Genomic DNA, 12,634 nt, shown 5'->3' on the forward strand with positions numbered 1-12,634 from the left:
TCAGAAAACCCTGAAGAATTATCACTGCACTGAATGTTCTGATTATGGGAGACCTATGAGACACATGGAGGAGTCTCCACCCCCCCCCCCCCTGTCAATGCCTTTGAGGATACTCCGTTCACCCTTTCACCCTCGCCCACCCTCCTGGAGATCGCTGAACCCACAAAGGAGATACAGAGGGTTGGCACCGATTCCTTCCTGGATTTCAAAGACCAAACTAAGGCGATACGCAGGGCTGGCAGCATGTCCTTTACCCCCGCTCCTCAACGACGCTCACCATCTCCCCCGTCTTCATCACCGCGCCTACGTCAACCACCTCCCCCCTGGCAGCATGTCCTTTACCCCCGCACCATCTCCCCCGTCTCCTGATAAGGATGTGTGTGTACAAAACGCAACAAACTCTTACTGATATGTGATGGGTCCAGGCTCAAGGGCGTATGGCACTCTCAACTCTTTCCAGGACATGCTGGGGCCCTGCCTGCCTGTAGCTTTGCCAATATCTGTGTTGATAGGTAACAGATTAAGAGCGGTGAATCATTTTAGAAACAGCAAGCGCTCAAACGTTTGTGTGAGTTTATCTAATTTAGCAGTGATTCCATGTCAGCCACAGCTTGTTACAAAAAACATGACTGATAGCGTGTTCAACAAACTTAAACTAGCTTTATTAAATGTCAGGTCTTTGGCAGGAAAAACATTTTTAATCAATGATTTTATCACTGAGCACAATCTCGATTTTATGTTTTTAACAGAAACTTGGATTGAACAAAATAACAGTGCAGCTGTTCTTATCGAATCAGCCCCTCCCAACTTTAGTTTTATGAGTCAGGAAAGAATGCATAAGAAAGGGGGTGGAGTTGCTATTCTGTTCAATGATTCCCTTCAATGCAGGAAGACATCGTATGGAAACTTTGATTATTTTGAATATGTGGCCCTTTAGCTGAAATGCTCCTCTCGAGCTCTGTTCCTAAATATCTATAGACCACCCAAATACTGTGCAAGCTTTTTTGATGACTTTACTGAACTGCTGTCTATAGTGTGTATTGACTTTGACCGTCTAGTCATTGTTGGTGATTTTAACATCCATGTTGACAACCCCCAGGACAGAGGGGCTAAAGAACTGTTTTGTGTTCTTGATAGCTATGGACTGACTCAGCATGTGACGGAGCCCACGCACAATAAGGGGCACACTCTGGACTTAATTATCTCAAAGGGTCTGAATATCTCTAAGGTTGTGGTGACTGATGTTGCACTCTCTGACCCTTCCTGTGTTTTCTTTGAGAGCTCTATTTCTGTTCACAATTTTTTTCAAAAAGAGATAACCACAAAGCGATATTTAACTGAAAATACTAAGGAAAGGTTTACTCAGACTTTTTCTTCCACACTTGCCCCTGCTAACATCTCAGTACATGAGCTAGGAGATCATTTCAATTCAAAAATTAAAAATGTTATAGATGCCATTGCTCCAACTAAGGTAAAGGAAGTGTCTGGCAAGAAAATATCTCCATGGAGAAAGGCCATGACCGTGAAAACAGAAAAAAGAGAATGTCGAAAAGCTGAACGCAGGTGGCGAAAAACAATTCTTCAGGTTCCAAACCACAGCACTGAGACTGCTCTTGTAAAGGTCTTTAATGACATCCACTTAAACACAGACAGTGGCAGAACTTCAGTGTTAGTATTGTTAGATCTCGGTGCTGCGTTTGACACTGTTGACCACAGAATATTACTAGACCGACTGGAGAACTGGGTGGGACTTTCGGAAACAGTTCTAAATTGGTTTGAATCCTACCTAAAGGACAGAAACAACTTTGTTTCTATAGGTAAATACACATCTGAGTTGACAAATATGACATGTGGGGTTCCTCAAGGCTCCATCTTGGGGCCTCTTCTCTTTAACATCTACATGCTACCACTGGCTCAGATAATGAAAAACAACAAAATAAGTTACCATAGCTATGCAGATGACACCCAAATCTACGTAACAATTTCACCAGGAGACTATGCTCCAATTCAAACACTGAGTAAGTGTATTGAACAAATCAATGACTGATGTCAGAACTTTCTCCAATTAAACAAAGATAAAACTGAGGTAATGGTTTTTGGAGCAAAGTCAGAACGTATAAAAGTGAGCGCTGAGCTTCAGTCTGCAATGTTCAAAACAACAGATAAAGCCAGAAATCTAGGTGTAGTCATGGACTCTGACCTGAGTTTCAACAGTCACATTAAAACAGTTACTAAATCAGCCTACTATCACCTAAAGAATATATCTAGGATTAAAAGACTAATGTCACAGCAGGATTTGGAAAAACGTGTCCATGCTTTTATCTTCAGTAGACTCGACTACTGCAATGGTGTCTTCACAGGTCTCACTAAAAAATCTATAAGGAAGCTGCAGCTGATTCAGAACGCCGCTGCTCGAGTCCTCACTGACACTAAGAAAGTGGATCACATCACTCCTGTTCTGAAGTCTTTGCACTGGCTTCCTGTGTGTCAAAGAATATATTTCAAAATACTGCTGCTGGTTTATAAAGCACTGAATGGTTTAGGCCCAAAATACATTTCTGACCTCCTGCTAAATTATCGTAATAATACTAACAGAAATATACATTGTATTTGAAGTCACTCGAAGTCACTTTACATCTCATAACATCTCTCTTTAGATATATAATATAATGTGCAATAAGCAACAAAGCATAAGTAATACAGTCAAACATGATTTAAATCAACAATAAAATATGCAATTATTAATAGAACGCAATAACTTGCCAACACTGTTGGTGATTTATTCAGAATTCAAGGCACACTTAACCAGCATGGCTACCACAGCATTCTGCAGTAGCAGCCAAATATAAATCATATTCTGGATTTTTTAACACTTTTTTTCTTTACTAGATAATCCGATATGTGTTCTTTTATAGTTTTGATGTCTTCAGTTTAAATCTACAATGTAGAAAACAATTTAAATAAATAAAACACTTCGATGAGAAGGTGTGTCCAAACTTTTGACTGGTAATAAACATGACATTAATCCATAAATTATTATTATAACCCTAATGAAATGAGACACACACACACACACACACACACACACACACACACACACACACACACACACACACACACACACACACACACACACACACACACACACACACACACACACACACACACACACACACACACACACCCACACACACACACACACACACACACACACACACACACACACACACACACACACACACACACACACACACACACACACACACTTCCTCACCGATGCTTTTTTTTTTAAATACTCAGAGATACACAAACTGTCTATTTGAGGTTTTTGAAAATGTCCATTCCTAAAACACGGGGATCTCAGAAGCTCCTGTCTCTTTCTTAACGTTTTCCAGAATGTATACATATTTTCAGAAGAGAACCTCCATTAAAAATAAACAACACATCAACAGTTGTAAAGCCACATCTACAAGCAAATAGCAACATACAAATACCAGCACATTCATCTATAAAACTACAATACATGTTAATAAAAGCACCTGAATAACATAATTATATATCACTTACAGGGACTTACGCAAAGAGTTTAAAACTAACAATCAGCCCTGTCTTCAGTATTAGGTTCAGAAGAGTCTCCAGAGTTGTCCTCAGTCTCTGGTTGTAAATGTCTCTCTGGATCTGAGTTCCTGGCTGCTTCTGGACCTCCACAGTCCTCTCCATCAGCTTCTGTTTCCATGTGTTCAGCTGAGCTGCTGGCCCGGAGGCTCTGCGTCTCTGTTCTCCTCAGTTTGAGTTTGATGAAGCTGTGAGGACTGACGACCAACACACGCATGGCTTTTGACCTGATGACTCCAGGTAAATCTTTTGTCACAAACACTGCAGATGAATGGTTTCTCTCCTGTGTGGATTCTCATGTGATCCTTTAAATGTCCTCTCTGTGCAAAATATTTCTTACAGACTGAGCAGCTGAATGGTTTCTCTCCTGTGTGTATTCTCATGTGTCGATGGAAATGTCCTCTCTGTTTAAAAGCTTTCTCACAGACTGAGCAGCTGAATGGTTTCTCTCCAGCACTATGTCTTGAATCACTGACAGGGTCTTGTGTATTTCTCTGAGAGTTTGAAGCTGGTTCTCTGGTCTCTTTCCAATCAGCCCTGTCTTCAGTGTCAGGTTCAGAAGAGCCTCCAGGGTTGTCCTCAGTCTCAGGTTGTAAATGTCTCTCTGGATCTGAGTTCCTGGCTGGTTCTGGTCCTCCACAGTCCTCTCCATCAGCTTCTGTTTCCATGTGTTCAGCTGAGCTGCTGGCTGGAGGCTCTGCCTCTCTGTTCTCCTCAGTTTGAGTTTGATGAAGCTGTGAGGACTGACGACCAACACACTTATGTCTTTTGACCTGAGATCTCTGTGTGAATCTTTTGTCACAAACATTGCAGCTGTATGGTTTCTCTCCTGTGTGGACTCTCATGTGTCTATTTAAATCTCCACTCTGTGTAAAATATTTCAGACAAAATGAGCAGCTGTATGGTTTCTCTCCTGTGTGGTTTCTCATGTGGTGCTTTAAGCTTCTTCTATGTGTAAAAGTTTTCTTACAGACTGAGCAGATGAATGGTTTCTCTCCTGCACTAGAGTTTGAACCTGGTTCTCTCGTCTCCTTCCAATCAGCTTTGTCTTCAGTGTCAGGTTCAGAAGAGTCTCCAGGGTCGTCCTCAGTCTCTGGTTGTAAATGTCTCTCTGGATCTGAGTTCCTGGCTGGTTCTGGTCCTCCACAGTCCTCTCCATCGGCTTCTGTTTGTCTTTGATGAAGCTGAGAGAACTGAGGTTTCTCTTCATCATCTTCACTCTTCACAGGGACAGGAGTGAATGTGGACTTTATGATATCAGCCTCCTCCAGCCCTTGAAGCTGCTCTCTCTCCTGACTGCTCCAGAGTTCCTCCTGCTCCTCTTTAATGTGTGGGGGGGGCTCTGGGTCCTCCTGGTCCAGACTGGAGCTCCACTCCTGCTGCTCAGGGGGAACCTCTTCTTTAACCACCACCACCAGCTGCTGGACGTCTGCAGGAAACAGGAAACACATATTCAGAGAAAACGGTTAAGTGTTAGAATTTAAAATGTAATGACCATTACCAACATTAACATTTCAAATGCTTGCCTATCATTTAGCTAAGTCCCGCCCCCTTTGTATGTCTGTTGGCTCAATTGTCTGTCAATTACCCCTTTTTTTCCAGATGCTCCGGAGAGTTCCAGGAAAACAGGTGAGTTAGTACTGTAGCTGATATAAAAGGAAGTTACACTGCTTAGTTTGGACAGGGAGAGCATGGGGGCGAAGTTTCTCTTTTTCTGTTTGCAGATATGAGTTTCTACATGTAGGTTTGTGTAATTCATGATCAAGTTAGTTATCAGGGTTAGATCTGCATTTACTGGCTGTATGAGCTGATGGTGCATTTTAGTGATTGTTTTTAAGGTAAAAGGGCGCTGCTATTGCAGAGCTCGCTATGCCCTTCAATGCACACGTAGCAAATAGGTAGGAATGGAGGAGCCAAATCTCAAATCCTCACTTTATTCACAAAATGTGGAGTTTCTTAAATTCTCAAAAATCCACTCTTTTTCTCAAAATGTTGAAGTTGGAGTAATGAGGCTAATGTTAAAAGTCAAAGTTACTTTAGTTGTTGCATTAAAATATCAAACACTGAGACCAGTGTCAGTGTAAGCTTGCTGACTGCCACTCGTCCACCGGCAGACATCGATCCCCTATTGATGTACAATTAAATAAACTTAACACTAAGTAAGGAAATCTGTGTTTGGTAGATTATTTCTTTGTCGTAACAATGCTTCTTGGCAATACATCTGATAACGTTGGAAAGCCTGTTTTCTTGCCGGAGAGTGGCTGCTGTTTGGCATTGGCAGAGGAGATTGGTCACATTTTTCATGGACGCACCCCACATACTCAGTTATAGTTGTTACGAGTTGATAAAGAGAGAGTGAATAGAGAGAGTGAATAAAGAGAGTGAATAACGAGAGTGAATAAAGAGAGTGAATAAAGAGAGTGAATAAAGAGGGAACTGACCTGCTTTGTGGATCTGAAGCTGAGGCTGTAAAACAGCGTCCAGTAGTTTCCGGTGTCTCTCGTTCTCCTGTTTTGAACGGGACAGTTCCTCCTCGTACTCTGCTATCGTTCTTTCAAACAGAACAAAGATGTCTTCAGCAGCCGCAGTGAGTCGCTGCTTCACCAACGAGAGCAGCACAACACTCATGTTTACTAAATCACCACTTCCTGTTTCTCTGAAGCTTCAGTCTCTGTTCAACACACTGTTTCTCTGAAGCTTCAGTCTCTGTTCAACACACTGTTTCTCTGAGGCTTCAGTCTCTGTTCAACACACTGTTTCTCTGAAGCTTCAGTCTCTGTTGAACACACTGTTTCTCTGAAGCTTCAGTCTCTGTTCAACACACTGTTTCTCTGAAGCTTCCTGAGCTGCTGTTCAGCTGGACGGCAGGAAGCAGAGGTTTGGGAGGATGACGTCCCTGATGCTGTTTAGATTTCTCCAGCACCACGGGGGATACAGTTCTCCAGAATTGTCCTAATACAAGAGAAAACAAGAAAAAAAGAAAAAAATGTATTAATCTTATTAACAAATGATGAATGCATTTAAAAATGTCTATATCTATACAAAACATGTCTCTGAAGTGTTCGCTCAAAATACCAAACAGACCACCCTTTGTAGCCTCATACATTAGTTACACTGTAAAAACATTGTATTTCATAATGACAGGAAATCATATTAAAATTACAAGATTAAACGGTTTATTGAAATGGAATACATTAAATATCTGTTTTTCAGCAGCTTTTAAAGATCTCCTACCGGGCTATTTTAAGGCACATATTATGGGTCTCACATACATACAAATATATAAAAACATGTCTATGATGTGTTTTGCTCAAAATACAAACAGGTCATGCATTTTAGACATCTCTCTATTCCAGCTGTTAGAGAAACGCGGATTTTGGGTCCTTGGCTTGAAAAAAAAAAGAGGAGTCGGAGCTAATGCCAGATCAGACAGTATGGAGCTCAAATGCTTTTTCTCTTGCGGGTTTACCACAAGGTGAGTTCCTTTTTTTATTTCCCGCTTTTTAAACACATGTGCTCTCCAGTACAGGCTAGCTTTGAGTGTTAGCGAGGCTTGTTAATGTAAACACAGACCATATTATGTCCAAAACATGTCAGGCATTGTTTCTGATAGCAATTTTCTGTGGTGCATTTTGCATGATAGGTCCCTTGAAATGCAAATATATCACTGTCAAATACATTCAAAATACTGTTATTAATCATTTAAAAAAATTTATAATTGCAAGAAAATGTATGGTATATATATATATATATATATATATATATATATAGCCTCATCATATAGTGGAGTTCTTGCAGAGGTAAGACTTGAAGTGTAATTATTCTAAGTCATTCCATCTGAAATTTAAAATTTAGTCAGCAATTTGAGGAACTGTCGAAATGGCGAACGCAGATAAAGTTGAGCTCGAAAATCCTCCAGCATCATTGAAGTCTCCGGTTTGGGAACATTTTGGTTTCGCAGTTACGTACAAGGATGACGGACAAAGACAGGTGGACCGAACCAAAGCTGTTTGTCGGCATTGTTCAACTAACATTGGTTACGCGGCTGGCAACACATCAAACTTGCACACTCATTTGAAAAGGCATCACCGAACATGAATATCACCGGTACCAAAAGACTGAAGTGCAAACCCAACTCCCACTAGCATAAGCCTCCACCACTCGCAGAGAGTTCAGACCGAGCCAAAGCTATTACAAACGGCAAATATCCTTATGTTGCCATGTTAGCAAAGCGCTACCTGGCTGTATCTGCTACCTCTGTCCCTAGAGAGGGTGTTCTCCACAGCAGGAGACATTGCTAGTGCCAGCAGATCTGCCCTTTCGGCAAATAGTCTGAAAATTAAATGGAAACTGAACAATCTGGTGCCACTAAATGTTTTTAAAGCTCGGTTGGATGCTACTCAATCGGAAGCTGTTGGTACCTGTTTATGTGGATAAGTATGTAAATGATGCTGTATGATGTCCTTTTGTTGTTCTGTTTATGTTTCATGTGGAACTACTTGAATAGGTCTCCCTTGGAAAAGAGATCAATGATCTCAATGGGTTTTTATCTGTATAAATAAAGGTTTGAAATGAATGAAATGAAATGAAGCAATGTGGACAAGTTCATCTTTCTTAAAAAAACATGAAAATACAATGACAAGCAATTCCTAATGTCAAACTGGCTGCTTAGGTACTTGTACAGTACAGTTCACCTTAATGTTTATTTTATTATATTTTGTATTTATTTGAGTGAATATTCAGTTTAATAATAATTAAAAACCAAAAACTAATATTTTATGTTTTGTGAGTACAATACAGTAAAGTTCAACTACAGATTAATTCGAAATGCTGCACCTTAATGTTTATTTTATTATATTTTGTATTTATTTGAGTGAATACATTCACAGTTTAATAATAATTAAAAAAACCCAAAAAATATTTTATGTTTTGTGATAATTTTTTCTGCTGTACCGAAAACGTACCGAACCGAACCGTGAACTAAAAACTGAGGTACGTACCGAACCGAAATGTTTGTGAACCGTTACACCCCTAGTATAGACATTATATATTCAAGAAGTACAATTTGGCCCCCGGGCCGTAGTTTGGACAACCCTGATGTAGTATGAGCAGCAATGTACTATTGATGTGTGAAAGGGGTTTGGTTATAAGTCATTTAAACAATTTGAAATAAAAAAGCCTGACAAATATTGAAAAGCATGTGTATTCAAAATAAGTGTTATACTGTAACAACAACATAACCATTGATGTGTTAAGAGATTTTGGTAGCACTACACCTTAAAAAAATGGAAGTTATTGAATTTTTTTCTTTGAGTATATTACTTTCGGCGTTGCAGTTTGTAGACGGTCCCTAAGCACTCCTCTCTCTCCTTCAGCTGCAGATTGTAGACGGTCCCTAAGCACTCCTCTCTCCTCCAGCTGCAGATTGGAGCGAGTTTAAGTTTCACTTTCGATTGCCTGATATAGCCCAGCGCATCACCTTCGTTCACACATGTTGCCACTTGTTTGTACCATTTTCAGGCGATTTGTAATCTGTTCTAGAAAGACGATGTGTTTTTATTAGGGCTGTCAGTCGATTAAAATAGTTAATGGCGATTAATTGCACATTTTTGATCTGTTCTAAATGTACCTTAGAGGGATATTTTTCAAGTTTTTAATACTCTTATCAACATATGAGTGGACGAATATGCTTTAACAACATGTATCCATGCTGAAAGTAGATTTAGATGTTAGGAGTGAGATAGAGATTATTATCTAATGCATCTGATGAAGCATTGCATGAAGTCTGTTGATGATCAGAGGCTGTTGTTGGGGCTGCATACACGGTTTTTTATTTTTGTAGGCAGACCATGCAGGCCTCAGAGTTAAAGCGAACTGTCAACTGGGGGGGCGCCTTGCTGCGGGGAAACGGCGGACCTCTGTCGGTGCAACTTCAATGATGCCTTTTAAAAACATAAAAAATTACATTACATTGCATTTAGCTGATGCTTTTATCCAAAGCGACTTACAATAAGTACATTCGACCAGGAAGACACAACCTTGAAGAAAACAGAATCATAAAGTACATCAGGTTTCATAAAGCTAAGTATTTCAAGTGCTACTCAACTGGCTTTAGGTAAGCCAGTCCTTTATTAGTATATAAGTGCTCTGTTAGCAGTTATTTGTTAGTCATTCTATCGCTCGAAGTGGAGTCGAAAGAGATGAGTTTTCAGTCTGCGCCGGAAGGTGTGTGAGCTTTCTGCTGTCCTAATGTCAGTGGGAGCTCATTCCACCATCTTGGAGCCAGGACAGCAAACCCACGTGTTCCTGCTGATGGGAACTTGGGTCCCCCTCGCAGCGAGGGTGCAGCGAGCCGTTTGGCTGATGCAGAGCGGAGTGCACGTGCTGGGGTGTACGGTTTAACCAGGTCCTGGATGTAGGAAGGGCCAGATCCATTCGCAGCATGGTACGCAAGTAGCAGTGTCTTCAATAGGGCTGTGCAATTTAATCGATCTTGCGATATATATATCGATATTTAGTTTTCCGAGAAAGTATCGATATTTCAGCCGCGGGTATCGATACATTAAGTCTGATAACTGTGTTCGTTCGTTATTCTCGCGTCCAGGAGAGAAGCTTTAAAAAGGAGACTAATTGAGTCTCTGAGAAGGTTCAAATGTATACTTTAATTAATAAAAAGCGCGGTAATGTTACAAGCAGGAGATGGTTCAGTCAGAAAAACAGCTGTGTTCTGGCTCTCGTGAGCGAAGGGAAGAGAGCGAGCTCCACCTTTCCAGCTGTTAAATATCCTCTGCTGGCTCCTCCCTGGGGGCCGGTTGGCGCTGCTGGGGGCCGGCCCTCCACGTCTCCAATGTTCGTTGTTGCGCATTACAGAGGATTCAGACATTGCACATTAAGTATATAACTAAACACGCCTTTTCTCCTCCTTATCTCTTTCATGACTTTTCATTTAATACATTTTAAACGCTGTAATCAATACTCCAAAAATACCTCACGGCTGGTATCATTTCCGGTAGTTCCGAATGTTGTCTCATGCTACTACCCACGTATTCAAATAAACTGTACCTTCATTTAATATTCAGCAATAATAATATCTCGACGTCTATAGTTGTAGTGTTGAAATCAGTAGGTTTCGGTGTGCAACACTCCGTGTCATATCGCTACTAAATTCACCTCTATAGGAAATTGTATATTAGCCACATGCTAAATGCTAACCGGAGATGAAGGATTTTCAGAATAAAAGCTCAACTGGTTGTGCACAACAACTTCTGGTTTTTCAGTATAAAACAGCATTTAAACTGACGCTATGTTTATGGTACTTTATGCCATCAAAACATTGATTTTAATTTCTAACAAGTCCCGTTCAAATCCCCCGTGTTCCGCCACCTGCTGCACCTTTCCATTCTCCATTGTGATACTGCACTTTACAGCTACAGTTTGCACTGTTTCAATAAATGAAACTAATTTTCTCACCACATCTTTTGATTCATTTTGTCCAGCATTTGCAAGCTGGAGACTCTCTGTCAGAGCCATATATTGTATAATGGATGCTTTCAGTTTTCAGTTGAATTAATTCAATCCAAGTCACTGGAACACTCACAAGATGTCACCAAAATCCCACTGTCCCTTTAAAATCTTTGAGAAAATGATATAAGTGTATCGAATTATATCGAATCGTATCGTTGGCTGAATATCGTGATATATATCGTATCGTTGGCTGAATATCGTGTATCGTATCGTATCGTATCGTGAGATTAGTGTATCGCCACAGCCGTAGTCTTGAAGTGGATTCTAGAAGTTACTGGAAGCCAGTGGAGGGAGCGGAGGAGCGGAGTGGTGTGGGAGAATTTAGGAAGGTTGAAGACCAGACGAGCCGCTGCATTCTGATGAGCTGCAGAGGTCGGATGGCACATGCAGGTAGACCAGCAGGAGGGAGTTGCAGTAGTCTAGGCGTGAGGTGACGAGAGCCTGGACCAGAACCTGCGTGGCTTTCTGGGTCAGCTGGGGACGCATCCTCCTGATGTTGTAAAGCGTGTATCTGCAGCAACGGGTTGCAGCAGCGATGTTTGCAGTGAAGGACAGGTTGTTATCTAGGATCACACCCAGATTCCTTGCAGTCTGAGTCGGGGAAACAACAGAGGGGCCGATGTTGATTGTCAGGTCAAGAGAGGGACAATCTTTTCCCGGAAGGAAAAGCAGTTCAGTTTTGTCAAGGTTGAGCTTGAGGTGATGAGCAGACATCCACTGAGAGATGTCAGCTAGACGAGCAGAGATGCGTGCGACGACCTGGGTCTCTGAGCGGGGAAAGGACAGAACTCATTGGGTGTCGTCAGCGTAGCAGTGGTATGAGAAACCATGCGGGCTAATGACAGATCCGAGCGAGTTTGTGTACAGGGAGAAGAGGAGGGGTGTAACCCAGGTTAAAAACCTTCAATCCTAGCAGGCTCCCGTAGCTCAGTATAAATGGCAGCCAGGTCACTTCCTTTTCCTTGGCTGGTCGTTTGTGATGCTGGTTGCTACGTTGATGCCACATGCTACACACAGGGATTCCTCCACGATTCCTAAACAGATGAACGTTTTGTTAACAATTGCTGCAATCAGCGGTGACTGAGTCTTGTATTGGTAGAATATATTTAAACTGTGTAATGTTATTGAAAAATGCCCGGAATGTGCCCGCTAGCTTAGCGGCTAGCGGTTGGAATTTTCAATAGGAAATCTACATTGAAATAGATCCCGTTAGCTTAGCAACTAGCGGTTAGCATGCTAATAGTATTGCTAGTAGAAATATCTTATGCATGGGTCTTTACTGATCCCAATTACTTTAAGTGTAACCTTGTGGGTGTTTGGCTATCAGCCCTGAAGTATTGCTTTGCTGTTTACTGGCTGAATTTAAACAGATTAATGTTTTGTATAGAAATGGATATAGAAATGTTGTACAACCAGAAATGTATTTATTTTATTTAAGAGATTTATTTTTATTTAAATACTTAAAGGGGAAGATACTAATTATTCCTTGTGACCT

The 12,634-nt window shown here is 41.1% G+C and overlaps 2 protein-coding genes across 2 annotated transcripts in view; both read right to left on the reverse strand.

The window, feature by feature from the left end:
- The window catches only part of LOC117441582 (zinc finger protein 271-like), a 450,813-nt gene that overhangs the window by 427,839 nt on the left and 10,340 nt on the right, over positions 1 to 12,634 (reverse strand). The gene's annotated exons all lie outside the window — the stretch shown is intronic.
- Positions 3,741 to 12,634, reverse strand: part of LOC139433299 (zinc finger protein 883-like) — a 36,118-nt gene continuing 27,224 nt past the window's right edge. Inside the window, exons 3-4 of the mRNA XM_071202235.1 lie at positions 6,057 to 6,567; positions 3,741 to 5,044 (exon numbers count right to left, since the gene is read on the reverse strand). Of these exons, the coding sequence (XP_071058336.1) occupies positions 3,741 to 5,044; positions 6,057 to 6,243 (1,491 nt within the window). The 5' untranslated portion in view covers positions 6,244 to 6,567. The remainder of the gene's footprint in view (positions 5,045 to 6,056; positions 6,568 to 12,634) is intronic.

This window comes from Pseudochaenichthys georgianus, unplaced genomic scaffold (assembly GCF_902827115.2).
Source record: "Pseudochaenichthys georgianus unplaced genomic scaffold, fPseGeo1.2 scaffold_180_arrow_ctg1, whole genome shotgun sequence".
In the NCBI taxonomy this organism is placed as follows: Eukaryota; Metazoa; Chordata; class Actinopteri; order Perciformes; family Channichthyidae; genus Pseudochaenichthys; species Pseudochaenichthys georgianus.